This window comes from Callorhinus ursinus, unplaced genomic scaffold (assembly GCF_003265705.2).
Source record: "Callorhinus ursinus isolate GAN/ISIS: 27379988/994484 unplaced genomic scaffold, GSC_fseal_2.0 scaffold22, whole genome shotgun sequence".
In the NCBI taxonomy this organism is placed as follows: domain Eukaryota; kingdom Metazoa; phylum Chordata; class Mammalia; order Carnivora; family Otariidae; genus Callorhinus; species Callorhinus ursinus.
Window position 1 is genome coordinate 13543377 of NW_027397084.1, and position 23437 is coordinate 13566813.

At 40.3% G+C, this 23437-nt stretch overlaps 1 protein-coding gene across 2 annotated transcripts in view; it reads right to left on the bottom strand.

Annotated features, from left to right (window-relative positions):
* HMGCLL1 (3-hydroxy-3-methylglutaryl-CoA lyase like 1) overlaps positions 1-23437 on the bottom strand; it is a 155841-nt gene that overhangs the window by 106586 nt on the left and 25818 nt on the right. For both annotated transcript variants that reach the window (XM_073905259.1, XM_073905260.1), the window contains exons 2-3: positions 635-715; positions 295-402 (exon numbers count right to left, since the gene is read on the bottom strand). In XM_073905259.1, coding sequence (XP_073761360.1) covers positions 295-402; positions 635-715 — 189 coding nt within the window. The remainder of the gene's footprint in view (positions 1-294; positions 403-634; positions 716-23437) is intronic.

The window sequence follows — 23437 nt, forward strand, 5'->3', positions numbered from 1 at the left end:
AAATAGTAAGTGGATGGCAGGCTCCTAAATTGCTATTTAAGTGCCTTATCTGCTCATTATATTGGAACATACAGTCAGGTAGGCTTAGGATAGAGTTCCAAATAATTTTTCAGAAGATGTTTCATGACAGGGGTTTTTCTTTAATCATGTCTCAGTGCATGGGCTAACATTTTGTAAAAATATAGCAAATTAGTAATTATGTCATGTTAATATCACAATTTATATCACACATATTTGCTAAATCTTGGAAAAGTTGAATTAAAGATTCAGTTAAGGAATTATGGATTTACATACCTGTGGTACCCATCTGGAGGACACAAAGCTGGTCACTTCTATTACAGACAAGCCAGTTTGGGAAAGTTGATTGATAAATTCAATTTTTATATCTGTAGGAACTATAACCTATGAAAGCATTAAAAATTATTTTAGAAGTAATTTGTATAGAGTCTATTGAAGTATAAATAGAAAATTACTTCCTAACAAAAGCAAATTGTATTTAAGATGCATAAATTCAATAGCAATTGAGAACAAACATAATCATGTAATCTATAAAACCCATATAAGTCTTCAGAATCTTAATAAATACTTTGATTTAGCATTTGAAATAAACTGTGTAAAACTAATATCAAACTACCTTTTCATTCTGCAATCCATCCCTAGGTCCAACTTCCACTATTTTAACATACTCAGGGAATCCAGATAACTGGGATGTTTCCTGAAATGGAAAATACAAGGCAAGAAAGACAGGTTAACTGTTAGAACATCAAACTTGCTTTTTTGAAAAGTCAAACAATTACACTTTGTTAAATAAAGTTCTCACCCCAGAAAGCTAAAATGGTAAGAAATCGATACAATGCTACAATCCAAATATCAAGTTTATATCATTGGCAACATGAAGTCATTTTTTCCTTTTAGCTCAATGACATTCAGTCTAATTATGATTACAATTGAAAAGATTAAGTTTTAAAGTATAACTGTGGGGAAGGTAACATACTCAGGATCTAAAAAGCAAACTTGTTGAGTAACTACACATTGTTAGAATTAGTTTAAAATTTGTATCTTTTGGGGCACCTGGGTGGCTCAGTCAGTTAGGCCTCCGACTATTGGTTTCAGTTCAGGTCATGATCTCAGGGTCATGAGATCGAGCCCCGTGTCCGGCTCCATGCTCAGCACAGAATCTTAGGAATCTCTCTCCCTCTGCCCCTCCCACTTGTGCTCACTCACTCTCTTCCTCAAGCTCTCTAAAATAAATCTTAATAAAAATAAAATTGTATCTTTGTATTAACAGACTTCTACTGAGCACAGTCATAAAGACACCACACTCCATACCTTGAATTTGAGGAATGTGGTTTTGGCTTTCTGGCATGTGCCCAGAATGCTGAGGCAGGAGAAAAAGGTATGCTGTTTATTTTCTGTGTCACACAGCACAACCAGCACCTATACACAGCTTCCAGAAGGACAGAGCCCCCCACTGGGACCTAAACCCTCAATATTCCACTGGGAACACCTACCTGTAAGCCCAGTGTAATACTCTGTTCTATCTTTTGCCCAAATCTGGAATAGCAGATCTGGTTCAGGTCTGGACTCTGCAACCTCTGGTCCTAAACCAAGTACTATGGATACATCATATTCAGAAAGACATTAGTTTAATGCAGGAAAAATAGGAACAGCCTTTCTAAACATCATATTGCAGTTAAAATTAGAATGATCTCCTCGTATCTCTGAGCCATGTTACATGGGGGTAACTATCATCAATTTCTTCAATGGATAGCTGATAGAATCAATCAAAATCAGCAGGACCTGTACTTCAGAGTGGTTTTCATCTTGCCTTTCAACAGGAATCATGAATGTGGGCTAACCAATGTATATTGTCCCTCTCTTTCCCTGTGGCAATCATCAATATGCACTGGTGAAGTGGTTGGTTTGGATGCAGAACCCAGTCTGTTTCTAGGACACAGAAAAATGTCCCCTGGCCCCTTTAGGGTCCATAGCCAATATGTCATCTTATTGGCTTTCTGTGCCAACTCACTCAAGAAAAGAACCCAGATGATCCCACCTACAAAAGCTTCACATTGCCAGGAAACTGGGCAATGTAATAAGCAAAAATTGACCACAAAGGAAAAGAATTCTCATTTCTACACCTTCTGAGCATTGGAATCCATGCAGCTGGAAAGGTGTAGGGTTGAGAGAGGAAGCATGGGGTTATGGAGCTCTTCGGCTTTAAGCTCAGTCTGGGATGGCAAGCAAGAAACCATGTCAAAGTTCAGTGGTCATAATTGCAAGCAGGCACTGAATGACAGATGGCAGGGGAAGGTGGAGTAACTAAGAGTTCACTCTTCTTTGCTGTCACCTCTAGCCCTAAGACTGCAGAAACGAAAAACAAAACTGGCCAATCTTAAACTTATCACGAATTGTTTCATTATCATGGACTGTTTCCTGAAACTGCACTTGCAACAGCAATTAGCTTGGAGCATACATGGCTAAAGAGCACATCTTTATTAAACAGCAATGTTTTAACCACCACAAGGGACATAGTGTTTTTTTAAGGTATGACAATACGCTGAATGCAACTGAAGAACTCAAAACCCTCTTTTGCAACATTGCTGTAGCTAGCAGAAGTAACAATCTGAAAAAACCAAAAGGCTGAACCCCTACCCAATACAGCCATTTCAGTCCAAGTGTTAGGTAGAAGCTAGAAACGAGCACTGGAGGGAACGCCATGAGGCAGAGTCCCAAGTCCTTGAAGGGGAATGATAGAGACATGAACTGGAGACAGGGATGGTGACAAATAAGCTACATATTAAAAGCCCGGGAGCACCACATCCTGATCTTGTGGTTTCTGAGACTTCAGGCTGACAGACCAAAGAGGTGCAGAACATGCCCTCTCCTCTTCCACCTCTGCCCCAGGGTAATCTCTACACACATTATATTGCATTTGCAATGCAGGTACAGCCCTCTGGGATGGAGAAAGCCTGGCATGATGGTTCATAAGTATGAACCTTGTAGGATCCAAAATTTCCCATTCCCAACCTGTGGGAGGAGTTCCGCAAATGACTGGAAGCAGCCTCCATTAGAGACCAACCCAATGCACTTCACAGCTCCTCCCAGATCAGAGAGACCCAATAATATCCAATCCATAAACAACCTAGGGGCTGCTTCCACCTCATGGAACATGCCCACTCTCCCACCTTGAGAGTACACCTCCGCTTTCATAAACTACTTTGTGCTTGCTACTTTCCTTCTGGTGGTCTTTATTCCAGCACTGATCCCCTCGTAAATCTTCCCATGGGGAATCCAAGGACCGAGACCTTCATCACACAATGCAGACTCTCTCTCATCCATAACAAAAACAGTATATGTGCTCAGTTGATCTTATTTCAGATTTCTTCATGAATATAATGCTGTTCTTTCGTCTTTCTAGGCATGAGTGTATTCCCTCTACCAGTGTATCTGAGAAATTAGAAGAAAGTTAAAATGTGTTCAGTAAGCTCAAAGAGTTAACAAGTCCCCCCTTGTTAATAGCAAATAAAATCAATCAATTAACACGTACTTGAGTATGTATGATGTGAGAGCCCTCTCTTGATGATCTCCAGGCTTTTTCTAGGCATTACTAGGTCTGTACTGATTTGTCTAAGGAGCATAGCTTTACATCAACAGTGCCTCCTGAAAAATTCACCTACATGCTGTACAAGTACATAGAAGTCAGTGACTCAAAACCGATCTCATTACTTTCCCCACCTCATGCCTCTCCTCAGATACTTCTCCACCACATGCTATGCTTTACCTTCTCTCTTACTATTTATATCTAAGTGGTCCATTTATTACTGGTTTGAGTTTGGCATACACCCAGCACCGAGCACAATGCCTAACACTTAGACTGTGTTCAATAATTACCTGTTGATTTTATTAGTGAGTCTCTTCTGTCACTGGCTTCATTAAAATTGTCATTTTTTTTTCTCAGCCAGTCTATTGCTATATCTTCCCTAAGTAGTTTTGCTAATCTTGTTTTTCCAGCCTTAAAATCTTTCAACATCCAGCAGTCACCTTCAGAGAGATCTATCAGCCTGAGGTGAAATGATTCACGACAAGCCTCTCATCTTCTACCACACTCTCCTTCATGCGTTCTCTGATTTTAGCCATGCCGAAATTGTGCCTTCCATACTTTCATGTCTGTACACATGAAGTTTCTATTGGTTGGAAATACCTTTTGTCTGTGGGAAAGACTTTCCACCAAACCCATTTCTCTTCTTCATGGACAAAGGACTGGCCTGCATTTCTCCCCTAAGACTTATTTCCGAACAAATTCCCATCAACCTTCCCCTGCAGCCAGCTTGATGCAGATGAGTATGACAAACTTGAATGTGACAAAAACAAAAACAAACAAAAAAACGAAGGAGCCTACATCTCTGAATCACTGCTTGAATAAGAAGTCCATATCAATAATAAGCAATTATTTTATGCTTTATATGGAAAAAATAAATGTCAGCTCTCTTAGACCATTTAGATTAGAGGTGTATCTTTATAATTAGTAATTGTGAAGAATGGGGAAGAGTCTGAAATTTTAGCCTACCTGTAAGCTAACCAGTGCGCCTGCCAAGGATGCTGCACAAGACTCCTAGGTGAAAGAAACAAAGCTTGTAACAGCAATAGCAGTAGCTAGAGGATCAGGATTTGTGCTGGGTCTCCAAGCCCCAACTCCCACAGGGAGAAGTAAAAACGACAAGGTGACACTTGCACAAGCAATGGGTTGCATTACAAGAAAGGAATCCCAAGCACAGTGAACCCGAACCTTTGGTAATGGGTGGTAAGCATGTCTTTTCATGGCTATAGAGGTAAATACCATGTTTACTACACTTGACTATGAGCATGCCTACGTTTTACTTTAGAGGAAGATGGTATCTCTATCTTCTAAGATTTTAAACACCCTTAGCTTTTGCTCCAGAAGGAGACACTCTATCATTTAAAGCTCTTCCCAATATAAAAATTCTTGAAAAAATAGTTTGGAACCAAGACACCTGTAACTCTGCTTATAGACATACAGAAATTCAAGACACACCTGGAGAATTATTTCCCAATACTATCCACTCTTCATTTTTATACCATCTTGATTTATGTCAAATTTTCACAATTAGTAGGCTACCGTGTTGGCTCCTCCAATTATGAACAAAGGCTGGGCTCAAATCTGTTCAGCTGATCTCATAAGATATTAAGAATACTCTTGGGGTGCCTGGGTGGCTCAGTCTTTAAGCGTCTGCCTTCGGCTCTGGTCATGATCCCAGGGTCCTGGGATCAAGCCCCGCATTGGGCTCCCTGTTCAGCGGGAAGCCTGATTCTCCCTCTCCCACTCCCCCTGCTTGTGTTCCCTCTCTGTGTCTCTGTCAAATAAATAAATAAAATCTTAAAAAAAAATACTCTTAACAGAACTACAAGTAGTAGGATAAAGCCAACCAACAGGGTTGACTTCAGCCCTCCTCTGGGCCCAATCAGCTGAATAAATCCTATGCAGTAGAGGCCTCTGTATCAGAAACTAAGAGTTGTTCACTTGGTGCCCATCTTTTGATGGTGGACATGTTGCCAGGCTCACTACTAGGATGGATCCAGATAGCAAAGATGACCCTCCAGTGATGGAGGCTCAATCAGCAGCTTGATTCCAGGTGGCCTCGGCAGAATATGGGCCTCAGGTGATTCAATCAGCACAATTCATAGCACCTAAACATGTGTTTTTGATTTGTCAGTCTGTAGATGTCCAAATGGCAGACAAGTAAGATAGGGCACTGACCACAACCCCAAAGTCAGCAAAAAAATGGTAAAAGACTTAGTTCTCCTGAGTGGGTGGAGTGATCACATCCATTTTTAGTTCTATGCAGCTACCACAGAGGTTTTACAACTGCAGCAGCCCTGTGGACATCATCAGGTCTTGGCTTAGCCACATCATCCAACCAGGCTAAGGCATTAGGAAAAGAAAACACTGTGAATAGAAGAGCACCACTGAACTAGTGTCTGCTTCAGGCGGTGGGGTGGGCAGGAGAGGGCAACTACCACTTTTTTTGTGTAAAGCTGAGACCGTGTTGGCGACAGGCTGACCACTTCCTCAAATATGCCATTTTGATTTGATTAGTGAGGCCTGTTGAGATCGTCCTACCCTGCTAGTCATTGGGTCCAAGCTCATCTCCCAAAATGGGAATAGGCCAGGGAGTCAGAAGGCCTCCATCCCTCATGTGTCCAGTTTCAACAAGAGCTCAATAGCAAGACAATACTTGATTTTCAAAAGATAACTGGTAGCTGTGTCAGGGCAGTGAGGGATCCAAAACCCTAACCAGCACCTCCAAGTGGATGCTGCCTGACTTTTTCATAAGTTTCAATTTGCAAAATCAGCAGTCATAGAGACATGCGGCTCTTTCTAATTGAGATGATCCCCTCTGGTACTTATGGGACCGAGAATTACAATCACATCACACATCAATTTTTACCAAACGTTCAGATGTGGAATTAACAACAGTACACTGTATTGGCCTCAACAGCCTCACCCAAAAGTTTACTTTGGTTCTCTTTTCCCATAGTGAACACTGCCCAGATCCCATCAGTTGAAACAAGACTCCTCATCCTCATGGGACTGAGAAGAATCGAGACTTTGATGCCTTTACAGGACAGCCATAAACGTTTGAATCCTCCCTTTCCCCAAAGTTCCCCAGCATACTCAGGTGGATGATCTCAATGCACTAATAATCATCTTTTTCCTTAAAGCAGATGAAGGAGGGAGGTTGGGAATGATCTGGGGGCACAGAGGGAGAGATAAGTTCCGAATCAGGAAGGCATATTTACTTTCAATTTTGGGTAGCACAGTAGCTCCTCACCAGCTCAGTCAAATGAACTTGCAATGTTTGGAAAACACACAAAGCCCTCATTACACATCAAAATCATCATTACTAACACCATAGATTTTAACATGGGGAACCCCTGGACTCAGCATCCATAACTGTGTTTGTTTCCAGCAGGATAATGGGGTTTGTTCCCTCTGGCTGACATGGGCTTGACTTGCACATGATCCATCATCAAAATAACAGCTTTTAAGTCCTCATACAGTCACAATATATTGGCTAAGGGAGTTCTGCAAAGTGGCAAGGCTGACTATAAAATTTATCTAGAATTCTTTGGCTCCCTGCTCATTCTCCAATATTTTGCTTTTCAGCACTATATACACCATCTGAGTCAGTAGGGTCCCCCATACTAGTCAATGGCTGACTCATCTATGGCTCCTCACAGGAGCTTGTCTATCCTAGCCAAGTCTCCCCAAGAGGGCCAAAGTTTCCATATAGCAGCCAGGACTCCGAGACTTGGAGACCTGGTGCAGGACAGGCCAAGCTGTAAGAAGGTCCAGTTACTGCTATCCCTCTATTACAAGCATTACTTACCCCACCCCCTCAACTCCCAACTGAACTAATCAAAGTTCTTATGATTCACCTGGTTCCTTTTCATAACGTTGGCCAAATTTATTCCTTCTATACTCCTAGTAACTATTGATGGAAAGAGGGAAAAGAACTTTTAGCCCACATAGTGTTCATCTTAGTGCTAGTTGTTACAATGGATGGACCTGAGGCTGACCGCCAGGTGGTCAAGGAAGTTCCCCTACCCCTAGGAAAGTTAACATAACCATGGTACCACTTAGCCCTTGAACCTGCTTTCTGGAAACTAGACGGCCACCATCTTTCTAATTTCTCAACATTCACATGCAATAAAACAGAAGACCATATTTTGCTCAATTGACTACAAAATCTGGTATGTTTGTTACCAATTTCCATTGACTTCCCTCAAATCCCTTTAATCCATTGGAAAGGTCCTCATTCAGGCAGTCATGTCTTCTTCTATATCTCATCCTCATTAACAAAGTGTCACAACCTGTGAAGGACTAAGATTGTACCCTACATGCTAGATCATAAGCAACCCCGCCACAGGTTATGGGTGCTGGCAGAAGATATGCAACTCTTGAATCAGAGACAAAGGCTTTATTATTCACATTAATAGCAGCAGTCAGAGCATAGGAGCATCAACACTTCCTTACACTGGTTCGCCGAGCATGACGGGAGCTGTGCTTGGGAACCTCAGTATTTCACAATGGGCAGTTAGCATGCCTGCCCTTTGCTCTATTTCCCAAGGTTGTTTGCTAGACAAACACCTTAAAAAAGTATTTCAAAAGAAAGTTAATCATTCCCGTGCTAATCAGTCATACAGAAATGCAAGAGATCCATAAAGAATTGCTGCTCAACATTCTTATTACCTCAATTAATACTCAGTTATTGTTCTCAACAAAAACTCTTATTCATTATCCAAGGTTCAGTTTGTCCTCAAGACTCTTCTGATCTCCCCAAAGAGAATTCAGTAACTTCACTTCTATGATCCTATAGAGACTATCTTAAAAAGGTCTGTAATTACCACTTCGTCTATTTCCCATTTTTTATTATAAACCTTCACGGTCATCAGGGGTGCCTGGGTGACTCAGTCAATTAAGCATCTGACGCTTGATCTCAGAGTCATGAGTTCAAGCCCCATGTTGGGGTCCAAGCTGGGTGTAGAGCCCACTTAAAAACAAAACAAAAAATTCTTCAGAGTCCTCAGAATGGACACAAACACTTGAATGCTGTTTGTTAAATGAATGAATGGATGAATAAATGAGCTTACATCTAAAATGCATAAAAGGTTGACTCCTCATTTATCCAACACATATCGGAAACATTATTATAGTTATTGGATATATGGAAACGAACCAAACAAACAAAAACTCCTGCCCGTAACAAGCTTATACTTTAGTGGCACAGGGATCTGCATGCTACCTTCTGGGAGTGGGGGTGGTGAAGGGACAGCAATTTTTTTTTATAGTGAATATATGAAAGTTGATGAATGATTTATATGTTCCAAAGAATTGAGTTTAAAAAAAAAAAAAAGTCTGCAGAAGTTGGCAACATAGTCTTTAAACAGGCCTATAGTCTGAATTTATTTTTATAGCATTAAAAGCTCTATGTTCCTGAGCTCAGTGTATCCTGTTGAATGTGGAGTAGTGGAGGATACTAGTGAAAAACAAAAGCTGTATTATCCAGAACAAGGCTTTCAAAAACCCATGTTATATGGCTGACTGTATGCCCACATTTGGCATCAAATTTCTAATGGTTCACTTTCATAGAACAAAAACAAAAGCAATACTATCTTGCATTTACATGTTGCTGTATTATTCCAAAGCACTTTTCTATCTACATTTCATCTGTGAAGCTACTCTGTGAGATAGGCAGAACTGAAAGAGAGATTAAGTGACTTTCTAAGGTTACCCAACTAAGTTCCCTGGCTCCTTTTCTAGTTTTCTTTAGGATGAGATTAAATATACCACAAACTATTGAGCTTAAGGTTGAGAAATAATGAACCATTCTTTTATGCAGGATATAAATGGGCTCCTTTACTCACATTTTCAATCCTACGTAAGATTAAGTGGAAGGCATATTTTGATGGAGATTTCTCTGAAATCTTAATAGGGTGTGTGCATGTATTTATTTTTACATGTATACATAAAATACATATGGGTGGCTTCTATATATACAATCAACCCTCCTAATGGTGACAGAGGATTCCTTACTATTCACTGTACAAATACTGCTTTTTTCTCCCCTCTAAGAGAACACCACCATCCACAGTAGAAATTTCCGGACATATTTTTATATGTTCCACTCACTTCATTACTTCCTGAAGAGTAATTTTGTGTGTAAATAAAGTCTTTATAATATTGACATATCCTGTTTCACAGCTAGTATTCTTCCCATAGAGAACTGCTACACTAGCCAAATCAAATGTTCCCACTACACAGATGAGAAATCCGAATCCGGAAGTTGTAGGGTTTTCTTTTGAAATTAAATTGAACTTTAAGGACGCATTAGATGTCCACTTTTACAAAATAATCTAGTTTTTTCATCTCACCTGAAATATGCACATGGTGCATTTTGTGGTAACATTAAACCCTCCACATTCTCCTATTTGTTGCTTCTTAGATATTTCCCTTTTAACCTAACAGTCAGAAACATGTAAAGCATTATCATTGATTGAATAGATATCCACAGAAATGTTGGTCCTCTGGAGCAACCTAAAGACATTTTTCTCTCTGGTGCCTTTCCAGGATGAAGGGCTGAATCAACAAAGCTGATATTTGAAACCCTTCTTTCAGAATATCCTTGTTCCAAAGTTGACTCAAAGGCAATCTCTGGCAGTTTAAGAAGAATTTACTAGCAATAAGATAAAAATAAGTTCATAATGTGCTATTAAGTCACCTCAAACTTTATGAACAATATATCTTAATTTACAAAATCTAAAGGTAAAAGAAGGTATCCACTTACCATTTAATAATTTTTGGCAGCCAAAAGGAAAAATGGAATATGTGCAGTACTTTGTTCCCAACTGCAGTCAATGTTAAACAGAGATTAAAAACAAGCTCTAAAAATGTGAACATTCTTCTGTATGTATGCATACTAATATTTGTTCTAGGCACTAAATGGAAAATTAATGCTGGGTGTCAGTGTAGATATGGAACATAATAAGAATTCCTTCTGGGAATATATAAATTTTATGAACACTTAAATAAGAGTAGTTACAAAAAAGGCAGAAGAATATTGTGTAAGATTATCTGCCATAGACAGCTTATTGAAATATAGAATAATGGACAATATAAGAATTAAATTTATTAAAATTTTTAAAAAGAGGTGGGGTGCCTGGGTGGCTTAATCAGTTCGGTGTCTGCCTTCTGCTCAGCAGGGGGCCTGCTTCTCCCTCTGCTCTCCCATACCACTCCACCCCCATTTGTGCTCTAATTTTTTTTTAAGATTTTATTTATTTGAGAGACAGAGGGAGAGCACAAGATGGGAGAGGGTCAGAGAGAGAAGCAGACTCCCCGCTGAGCAGGGAGTCCGATGTGGGACTCGATTCTGGGGACTCCGGGAGCCGAAGGCAGCCACTTAACCAACTGAGCCACCCAGGCGCCCTCAAATAAATATTTTTTTAAATGGGGTTCTTAACATCTGCATCACTTAAGTTCACTTCCCAGTTAAATAAATTTCATTTTTAAAAGTGCCTTGGCCCTACGACCCAGCAATTGCACTACTGGGTTTTTGCCCAAAGGATACAAATGCAGTGATCCAAAGGGGTACGTGCATCCCAATGTTTATAGCAGCAATGTCCACAATAGCCAAACTATGGAAAGAGCCCAAATGTCTATCCACAGATGAATGGATAAGTAAGATGTGGTATATCTACACAATGGAATATTAGCCATTAAAAAAATGAAATTTTACCATTTGCAATGATGTGTGTGGATAGAACTAGAGGTTATTATGCTAAGTGAATAAGTCAATCAGAGAAAGACAATTATCATATGACTTCACCCATATGGGGAATTTAAGAAACAAAACGAGGATCATAGGGGAAGGAAGGGAAAAATAAAATAAGATGAAATCAGAGAGGGAGACAAACCATAAGAGTGTCTTAACCAAAGGAAATAAACTAAGGGCTGTGGGAGGGGAGGGTGTGGGGGATGGAGTAACTGGGTGATGGGCACTAAGGAGGGCACGTAATGTAATGAGCATTGGGTGTTAGATGCAACTGATGAATAACTAAACTCTACCTCAGAAAGTAATAATATACTGTATGTTAATTAACTGAGTTTAAATAAAACAGTGTCTTGAGAGGGGCACCTGGGTGGCTCATTCAGTTAAGTGGCCTACTCTTTGGTTTTGGATCAGGTCATGATCTCTCAGGGTCCTGGGATTGAGCCCTAAGTCAGGCTCTGCCCTTAGCAGGGAGTCAGCTTCTGGATTCTCTCTCCTTCTCCCTCTGCCCCTCTCCCTGCTCATGCTCACTCACGCTCTCTCTCTCTCAAATCTTTAAAAATAAAGTGTCTTGAGCAACAAATATACATATGTATTTAATAGTCATTCACTATTTTAATATAAAAGCATAACTGTATCATAAATTTTGTATGAGGACTGAAAATACAGAATATTAACACAGTGAACAGTTTATGAACCATGGATGGTAATCAATAGAAACAAAAGGCGCCCTGAATCCATTCAAACTTTAAATAAAATTCTTCAGATCTTAATGAAGCCTCTTTATCAAAATACTCTATTAGGTAATAGATATTTTCTGATTGGCAAAAATCAAAATGCCTGAGAATTTGCATGGTTCTGAACATCTACCGAAAGTTCTTTGAAAATAACACACTAGCTAATTAATAATTTATGGTGTCTCTTGTCTCAGGTCAACAGTTTTTTGGTATTTGAGTGATGAATTGTTGAGTGTTAAAGGTGGCAAAACAAGAGACTGATAGAAATAATACCACATACTAGTGAAATTAGGTAGAATCTATGTCTTTGGAAAGTGCTTCGTGTTATTAATGCATGCTTTGGTGTGCTGCTGAGCTACCCCTTTCAGGACTGAGACACTCCCAGAAGCTGGAGTTTTGGCAGCTGATGATATTGCACTTAGCCTTTTCTCAGGGACTGCCCTCAACTCAAGAAAGACATTTTACCCACAGTTGGATCTCTTCTCTGTGATCATCCAACAAGTCGTTAATGCAGGAACTGCACAGCCCCTCTGCTGTAAGGCAGTGTATGTAACTCCTAAGGACCTTACCAGCCCCAGAGACATTGGAAGGATGGAGACCTACCCCTCCTACTCACTCCACTTCCTCATAGGTACTAAGTCAAAAGCACCAACCTTCCTCACACAAATCCTCCTCCAAGAACCTATTCTCCCTATCCCTCCATGGTCATTTTCCAGTCTCTGAATATATAAATTGAAATAGACATATTTGGTAGTTTTAATAGCTTCCACACTTTTGTTACTTGACCTGTAATATATGGACTATCACAGCAGGATGGGCAACTAGAACCTTCTGAGCTGTCTTCTCCTCCCATCTCCTGCTCAGTCAAAATAACAAAATAGAAAAAATTTAAAAAAGAAAATAGAAAAGAAAAAAAATGAAAGAAGAATGGAAAAAGAAGACAGGCACACTGGGTGAACTGGGAGAAATGGCAGAGATGTTTGCCATCCCTATATATCTAAAGAACATAGGAAGAATACAGTGGTGATAGCCTCATCATAACCCACTTGAATCCCCAGTACCACCTCTACTAAAACCCCAGAAAGACAGTAAGATTTTGAAGGATGACAATTGGACTACCACAAACTCAAACCCTAATCTAGCTTCTGTGCCTATTTGGTGTGACACTGTTGTAATATATTTGCAAAAACAAATTAACACTGCCTCAGGTAAATGTAGGTAGCCATTGATTGGGCAAATGTGCTCTTTTGTATACCTGATGGAAAGAAGAGCATGAACAATTCCCTCTGGTTTGGGACAAAAGAGTAGACATTTGTAGAATTCTCCCTGGGCTATACTAACTCTCCTACCATTCGTCATAATATATTTCAAGGGACTTGAACTATCAGGACATTCTGCAGATCACACGGATTCATTGTATCAATGAATAAAGTTCTAACAGTATGAAAGAATACTCAAAGTGTATTAAAAAGTATAGAAGTAATTCATAGGACTTGAGTTTTTTTTTAACTCAGGCATCTAAACAAAACAAAAATGCTGAATATTCAGGAAAGAATTCAAAGTGTCAAACAGTCTGATCAATAAAATAGAAACCCTGTCTCTGTAAGGCATGTATTCACCCCAAATGCCAAGCGTACTACCACACCTCTATTTCAGACCGAGGGCAGAAAACAGTAATAAAACATGGCAGTCCTTCACAAGGAGTCCAGGTATGGGCTTCTAGGCCTTTTCAGTATAGCTATCTACTTCAGTATCCGCTATCTATGTAGATACTAGTTCCACTTACCTATTACCAACGATTGAACCTAACAGACAAAGCCAAAATCTATTTGTGATGTTTGGTATAGTGGAAATGTTATTACCACTGTTAACCTTAAATGAAATGAAATTCCCAGTTATTTTACCAGCCAAAAAAAAAAAAAAGGTGGGGGGGTAGTTATTCAGGAATAGCAGAGAAAAGCAATTTGGGACAAGCAAGCCATGACAAAACCATAGGCAAGTCTGGAGAACAAAGGAGAGAAACACTCTTTTATAAAGGAATGCAGTGATTTGGGGAGGCTGTCATAAACAAAAAGTCCATTGGTGTAAACTAGGAGTTTAGAGTACAGTGGCTTTTCACTGGCTGAGCTGTAACAGTCTCTCAGTAGCTGGGCTGTTTCAGGAGAGGCAGAGAAAAGGAAAACCTTTCTTTCTTCTACTAGGAGCAACCTGCAAGGTAACTCTCACCCTGTTGGGTCTGCAACTGACAAGGAGTGGGAGAACAGGAGTGCTGCCCCTTCTGGCCTCCCAACTCTGTATTAGTGAAGTTTCCTTTCATTAATTTTCAATTATTATGTATCTTATTTACTCCTCTATAAAATGCAGATCACAAGGGGTTATAGACCCCAACACCAAAAATAGTAATAATCCAATTAAAAATGGGCAGAGGATCTGAATAGACATTTTTCCAAAGAAAATATACAAATGGGGGCACCTGGGTGGCTCAGTCGGTTAAGTGTCTGCCTTCGGCTCAGGTCATGATCCCAGGGTCCTGGGATTGAGCCCTGCATCAGGTTCCCTGCTCAGCAGGGAGTCTTTTTCACCCTCTCCCGTAGCCCCTCCCCGCCAAGCTCGTTCTCTCTCTCCCTCTCTCAAATAAATCTTTATTTTTTTTTAAGTTACCATGTGCCAGGTTTTTCTTTTCTTTTATTATGTTATGTTAATCACCATATGTTACACCATTAGTTTTTGATGTAGTGTTCCATGATTCATTGTTTGTGTATAACACCCAGTGCTCCATGCAGAACGTGCCCTCCTCAATACCCATCACCAGGCTAGCCCATCCCCCCACCCCCCTCCCCTCTAGAACCCTCAGTTTGTTTCTCAGAGTCCATAGTCTCTCATGGTTCGTCTCAAATAAGTAAATCTTAAAAAAAAAAAAAAAAACATAAATGGCCAAGAGATACATGAAACAATACTCAATGTCACTATCATCAGGGAAACACAAATGAAAACCCCAATGAGGTATCACCTTACACCCGTCAGAATGACTAGAAACAAAAAGCCAAGAAAAAATACGTGATGGCAAGAGTGTAGAGAAGGAGGAACCCTCATGCACCACTGGTGGAAATGTCAACTGGTACAGCTACCATGGAGAACAGTATGAAGGTTCCTCAAAAAGTTAGAAATAAATGATGCAGTAATTCCACTACTGGGTATTTACCCAAAGAAAATGAAAACACCAACTCAAAAAGATATATGCATCCCTATGTTCACTGCAGCATTATTTACAGTAGCCAAGATATGGAAGCAACCTAAGTGTCCCTCAATGGACAAATGGATAAAGAAGATGTTCTTTACACACACAGAAATATCACTCAGACATAAAGGATGAGATCTTACCATTTACAACAACATAGATGGAACTAGAGGGTATTATGCTAAGTGAAATTAGTCAGACAGAGAAAGACAAATATCATGTGATTTCACCTATCTGTGGACTGTATAAAACAAACAAAAAGCAGAAACAGACTCCTAAATACAGAGAACAAACTGATGGCTGCCAGAGGGGAAGGAGGTGGGGATGGGCAAAATGGGTGAAGGCAAGTGTGAGGTTACAGGCTTCCGGTTATGGAATGAATAAGTGATGGGGGAAAGGACAACACAGGGAATGTAGTCAGTGGTACGTAGTAGCATTGTATGGTGACAGATGATAGGTACGCTTGTGGGGAGCACAGCATAACGTATAAACTTGTTGAATCACAAGGTTATACACCCAAAATTAACAAAACATGTGTCAACAACAGTTCCATTAAAAATAACAAAACATGGGCAAAGCATTGAGAGAAAACACATGAAATAAAATGGAGATCATAAAATAGCTTTGAAGAGTTGTAGCAAAGCCATGCATAGTCCTGTACATATAATGGCCATTAGACAAATAGGCACAGGCAGTCATGCTTTGTTCATTCACTTAATTCTGTGTAGCTAACAGACAAAACCCTATGCTACAAATTGGTCAAAGAAAGTTCATTTGGATATGGAGATCAATTTTCATGGAGTTACCCTAGTTAAAACTTTCCTAAAATGAATTATTCTAGTAGCTTTCTTTCTAATACAACTACTGAAGCAAATCTTAGAAGTATTTTAAAAGCCATGGTGCAAGGGCCATCCTGTGTAGTAGTAAAAAAAAAAAACTCTGGAGACAAAAGACCTGGCTCTACCAGGTACTTGATGCTCAAACCTGGCTCTACCACACACTTTGATGCACAAACTTGAAGAAATAATTTGATTACTATTCCTCATTATCCTTTTTTTAAAGTGGGAATGGGACTCTCCTCTGAGTCAAGTGGTCCTTGGCTTATAAGTGTATTGTGAAGACTGAGTATGAATATAAAGCATTTAGCTTGGTGAAGAGTTAATACTTGATCGATGTCTATCATGGGCCTTTCTTAAGGTTAACATGAAGACATGAAAAGAAGAGTAGCTTAAAATTATGCCATTATCACTTTAAGATATACCGATTTGTTTAAAATTTACAATGAAAGGAATCACTGTCAATAACAGAGCAGATTACCTTATACAGTTCTAGCCATAATCAAAATAATACATGGAAATTATTCAAGGTCTTTCAGCAAGGAGCTCAAAACACTTTGGAGACATTATCCTATTCTGGAGCCTGCCAACGATTTTATCCACTAGTGCTGACACCATCAACTCCACCCATCCTGTTCCACTTGGCAATGTCAACCTCAGTTTGAACCTTTTAGAGGCGACAGAGAGGCCCTCACTTCAGTAAGAGGGTAAGTAAGAGCTCATATTCAAAACCTGGCTCAATAATACCATAAGTGAACACAGGAGTCACAGTTATTTACTTGTTGGAAATGTTCTCCTGGAAAAAAAAATATGAATTTAAAAAGCAAATTAAATACATTAATAATTCTGATTGGCTTCACATGCTCAAGGCAAGAGTATCAAAAAAGGCCTCTATCCTCTCCACAAGCTAGATTTTAATTTCTTCTTTCACCCCAGGGAGCTTCCTTTCTACCTCCAAGAATAGTTTATGGGTATGGAAGATCCAATTAAAAAAAAAAGAAGAAGAAAAACAAGAACAATGCAGATCTTTTTGTGGAACAAAAAGAGGAGGACACCACAGTGTCAGGTTTAAGCTGACCCACACCCTTGAGCCTAAGAGACTTTACAATGCCTGAAAGCCACCCAGTTACTCATTTTGTCATCATTCTTGGAGTACACGGATTATTCTAATTTCCACTATAGGAAATGGAATACAAAAGGTTCCTGACCTCAAAATCCATCAGAAGTTTCAAAAATCTCATCATTTGGGACGTTAAAATATATGGGGAATAAAATATACTGAAACCCTCAAAGCAGTGACTTAGATAATTTTGAAAAAGTATGCCAGTGCCCATGCACAGGGCCTCTTGAGGCATGGAGTCCAGGGCAGGGCCCTAAGGGTGGTTATGTCTAAAACTGAGACTTCTTTGTCTCTCTACAATCTGTCCTCTTGAAGGCTTCCACATCTCAGTAAATGGTATATTTTTCTTTTACACTGCTTCTACAGACTGAACATATGTGTCCCCCACAAATTCATATGTTGAAACCCAGTCCCCAATGTGATAATATTTGGAAGTAGGACCTTTAGGAGATGATTAAGTCACGAGGTGGAGACCTCATGAATGGGATTAATGCCCTTATAAAAGAGACTCTGGAGAGCTCCCACTATACTTCCACCATGTGAGGACAAAGAAAAAAGACAGAAAGACAGCTGTGAATTAGGAAGTAAATTCTCACAACACCAAATCAGCCAGCACCCTGATATTGGACCTCCTGTTATCAAGAACTGAGAAATAAATTAGTTCTTTACAAGCCACCCAGTCAGTAGTATTCTATTATAGTAGCCCCAACAGACTAAGGTAACAGCTAAAGCCTACACATGGACTCATCCTTGACCCCTCTCTTCTTCATGTGCCCCCCATCAGGTCAATCAGCAAACCATGTTTCATCTTTGAAATAATCATCTCTCACCTGGATTACTGGAAAAGCATTGTAAGCAGCCTCTCTGCATCTACTCTTGCCACCCCTTCTCCAAGGCAGCAACCTTACTTACTAACACTTTTAAAACATAAAACCAATCACATCCTTCCTCTGGTTCAACCACCCCCATGACTTCCCATTTCCCTTAGAGAAAAATCCAAGGTTTTTACCATGGCTTTTGAGGACTCCAAGATGTTGTACCTTATTAGTTTTCTGAGCTCCTCTCTGACTCCTCCTTTCCTCCTGCTCCAACCACACTGAATTCCCCACAGCCCCTTGAACACCTGTGCACCCGCACTTCCCCCGCTGGACTACTCTTCCCTCATATATCTCTGTGGCTCATTTCTTCACTTTCTTCATGACTCTGTTCTTTGTAAAGCCAATATGAAAAAAAATCCTCTTCACCATCTTATCACCCTTAATCTTTATTATTCTTCTAGAACTCACCACCCCCTAGAACATTATGAGTATGTCTATTTAATTATCTACTGTCTGTCTCTTCCCACTAGACTAAGAGCCCCATGAGCGTACGGACTTAAGTTCACTGCTGTATCCCGGTTCTCTGAACTGAGTCTGGCATATGGAACATGCTCAGGAAACACTTAGGGAATAAATAAATGGATATGATTTATTCAGTAAATTCACAGAAGTTAGTCATATAATAAAGGATGTTCACACTCGTTATGGCTTAGAAAACTAATGAAAATTCACTATACATTGTGTTCCCTTACACTCTGAGGAAGACAATTGGAAGCATTATTTGCTCATGAATTGTCCAAGGGAAGCTTTCAAAAACCCAGTAGGAGTTTCATGTGGTAAAGAAGCTTCTACAAAAGGAAGTTAGGTCAAACGTCTGGACCGCTGCTTTTCTAAAAAAATAGAATGTCTCGTGGGCTAAGAGAATATACAAGTTTCTGTTGTAGATTCTCCTGGGCAGGGTGGGATAGAGTTGAAATTTTCTACTGGTATTACTGGCTATGATAAACCAAAATATATCCAGAGTCTTGACCTTGAGTGTCCAAACACTACCAGTATACAGAATTGCAGAATCTTTGTGATCACTGCTATCAGCATCAATGACCAAGGGCTCCATGGAATTCTGTGACTATTAATAAGCTAGACTTTCTTTCATCCATTCACTTGATAAGCCATGGCATACTACAGTGAACAGAACAGACAAAAGAGCCCTTCTTCATGGAGTTTACGGCAAAAAATATAACAATATGTTCTTAGTGTTACAAAGAAAAAGAAATCAATGAGGGAAAGGGAAGAAGAATTTGGGGGACAGGAGACCTGTTGCAAGTTTACATAGGAAGGTGCCCTTCGAGAAAAGAATAGAAGGAGTCAATGGGACTGGGTGCCAAGTTACAGAGAGGTCTTGGGAAAGGGCCTTCTAACAGCCAATGCCATGTTCTCCAAGTTGACTGGGGGAAATGCATTTGGTGTGTGAACTGTTGTAGGAAGAGCCGGAAGGCCAGTGTTAAGAGTGAGCAAGAAGTAAAACAAAGTAATAAAATAAAATGAAGATTCTGGTAGTAGAGAGAGCAACTAAGACTTATTCCCAAGCAGATGGAAAGCCACTGGAGCACTCTGGAACAGAGGACTGACAGGATCAGAGGTGTTATTTCACTGGGCTCACTCCGGCTGCTCTATCAAGAACAGAATGACAGAGGCCAGCAGGGAAACCAGACACTAAGAGACCAACAAAAGGTGCAGCAATAATCCAGGTGAGGCGTAATGGTGGCTTGGGTTAGGACAGCTTAGGAGTAGAGGAGGCAAAAGGAGACCGTGAAGATACAACTTTTCACCCTAACAGAATGTCTCTTGACTCCTAGGCGAGGCAGGACAGATGAAAAACTTACACCCTGATTTTGCCTAGAAGTCTGACAATGTAAAATGCAGAAAAAGTCAGAATACTCATGAGAGGGCAAGTGTAAAAAAAGAAAAAAAGGAAAAAAGAAAGAAAGAAAGGAAAAGAAATGGTTAAGTTTATTCGAAATCTGCTTCCTCATTAAACTCCTCCCCACCTTCTCTGTGAACACTACTGCTGTCTCCCTGTCTGGAGCTTCAAACCACAGGCCAGCCTGGAGCGAAAGAACTCCCTTAGGCTGTAGTGCTCTGTTGGGCAGCGCATAGACTAGAACTCCCTTAGGCTGTAGTGCTCAGTTCGGCAGCGCATATTCTAGAACTCCATTAGGTTGCCTGGCCTCACCTCCTGCTTCCTGAGGCCACTTGCCCGCAGCAACCCCGGCTCTGCATTCAGTCGTTTCTAGACTGTTTCTCTGACTTCTCACCGGTCTCCGCTTTCTAACACACTGACCTCTCCTGGCCCTAATTCTCATTAAAACTTATGTTTTGTTTCCTTAGGGCTCTGAATCCAACTGATGAGGTCGCTACCGGCTTTATTACACTTTCTTTTCCGGGTGGCTGATTTCATTTTGGAGACCCTGAATCTGAAACCCCAGAGGTGTCTCTAATGGTAGAAATGTGATCAGGCTGGTAAGGGGTGGTCTGGGGCCGCTGAATTTCTGATCCTTCTTAAATCACATCATATGTGTATTTGTTCATTCCATGTAAGCCAAAATCTAGCCCTGCTTAAATGTTCTCCATATACCAGGAAGTAGGGGGATACTCGATAAATTATATTGCCTAAAAAGAGTACAGCTGGTGTGCACACTGTACTTAAAAGTGTTCCACGTACTTAAGACTATGCCTAATTTATTCCACCACCTTCTATTCTCCAGCTGAACAAGTGAGCAACAGGATACTTAGATAAAAGTTTAACCTGTTGGGGTCAGTCTAAAACACGCCTGCCTTTCCAGAATTCAGTTGGAACTTACCGGGAGGACCCAGTGCTGTTTCTGGCTCCATTTAAAGAGACAAGAAACTTAGGAAAGGTCTGCAAAGGAATTAAAGTAGCAGGCATAGCAAGGGCGAGAGATAGTAAAAAGGACTAGAAATATTTAGGCTAGAGTATAGAGAACTAACGGGCAATTTTATAACTTAGTAGGTAAAGGATGACCCTACAAAGAATGGAATCTGTCAATTTTTATTTAATGCAGGAATTAATAGAAATAGACTGAGTACAAGGATGAAATTTTCTGAAAGTGAGGGCTGTTAAAAACTCTGAAGGGTTACTGATGGATGATTGCACTAACACGCTCTGAGGTGGCCAAACATCCCTTTTGTTTGAAGTGGTCCTGGTTTATACCTGTTGCCCTGGGGTAATTAATATGACCCCCTTTTACCCTCAACGTGCCCAAGTTTGGACCATAAGTTATATGATCATCTCACTTAAATTTCCTACATAAACTTACTTGGAAGGAATACAGACAATTTCACTATACATCCCTTCTACTCCTACCAGAATACAGAGTTCTCATAGTGACAGCAAGATTCCTATCTCTGACCCTGCTTATCATTTTCAGTCTATCCATGTGACTATGATGACCAAGAATAATCACAAATAAGCAAAGCCATCCCTCCAAGAGTCCTTGAATCCCGATATGTGAAATGCCCTAGAAATTGAGCCTTTTCTCGTGCCTATGTTTTTCTACAGGCAGATCTGGGCAATGTGAAAAAGGAGACGACTTGTTTTCAACACTACTTCCTCCAGGGCTGCTTCTTGACTTTTTTTTTTTTTTTTTAATTTTCCATTTTGCAATGGATCCACCATCCTCAGAACTACCAAACATTCAAATCTCACCGAAATTTTCCCCGACCATGTCCATCATCTGTCAGGACTATGGTCTTGGTTGTCAAAGTGCCTTCCTCACCCCGATGTAGCCCAGAATAAATTTTGGGTAGGCAGACACTCCCAAACCTTTCACCTAGCAATGGAACCAACCCTAAGGCACATTTTAGCAATGGCACCTCTTAAATTGTGACTTCTCACCACCACTTGATGAAATGATCATCCTGAGGGACCACCAGTTGTGCAAGAGGAGGAAGAGAGGCCAGAAATATTTAAATAGAATTAAATGGGACTTTCTATCACAAAGTTTTGTCGTGGGACCAAATATTATACACAGAGCCCTCCATTTGCCCAGTCATTTGTTCCTGAATGTGCCCAGTTATATTCTCTTATAATCCAGAAAAAAAGAGCCTGCCTAGAGATTTGGCAGGAAGGTTAAGTCCATATGGTAGAGACCACTGTGCACACTCCACTGTCACCCTCACACCTGTGTATGACCATTCAAGTGAGTTCTGGACAATGGAGTGAAGCCAAAGTGTGTCCCTTTCAGAATGATGTGGGAAGAAATAGATGTGTCTTCCCTATGATCTTTTTCCCTCCAACCACCAGCTAAATGGAAGAACCTAGTGTGGAGCAGGGCCACAAGGAGGAGCCTAGGTCCCTGAATGACCAAATCATCTATAGGGGATTTGAGTAAGAAGTCACCTGTGATTATCTGAAACTACAGAAAATGTGTAATTGTGCATTACACTATTTAGATAATTGGCTAATAAAATCCAATTCTTAGATTTTGAGTCTGGAGTCAAGATTGAGCCTTGTGTTCAGAGTCTCCATACATTAAGATTAAAGGAGTGGTGGGGAGTGGGAGGGATGGGGCGGCTGGGTGATGGACATTGGGGAGGGTATAGTGAGTGCTGTGAACTGTGTAAGACTGATGAATCACAGACCCGTACCTCTGAAACAAATAATACGTGTTAAAAAAAAGAAGATAGTAGGAAGGGAAAAACGAAGGGGGGCGGAAATTGGAGGGGGAGACGAACCATGAGAGACTATGGACTCTGAGAAACAAACTGAGGGTTCTAGAGGGGAGGCGGGTGGGGGGATGGGTTAGCCTGGTGATGGGTATTGAAGAGGGCACGTATTGAATGGAGCACTGGGTGTTATATGCAAACAATGAATCATGGAACACTACATCAAAAACTAATGATGTAATGTATGGTGATTAACAGACCATAATAAAAGAAAATGCAAAAAAAAAAAAAAAGATTAAAGGACCTTTAAATGACCACTGGGAAGATGACTGGTGGGAGAGCAGGGCATTAACCTCCCTAAAGCTGGCTTCTATTTCTAATCTCTGACTTTTCCCAATGCTCAAATATCTGGCATCAAGAAGAAAAACTTCTATTCAGAAGTAAACTTAATTTTTTTTAAATTTATTGTTATGTTAATCACCATATATTACATCATTAGTTTTTGATGCAGTGTTCCATGATTCATTGTTTGTGCATAACACCCAGTGCTCCATGCAAAACGTGCCCTCCTCAATACCCATCACCAGGCTAACCCATCCCCCTACCCCCCTCCCCTCTAGAACCCTCAGTTTGTTTTTCAGAGTCCAT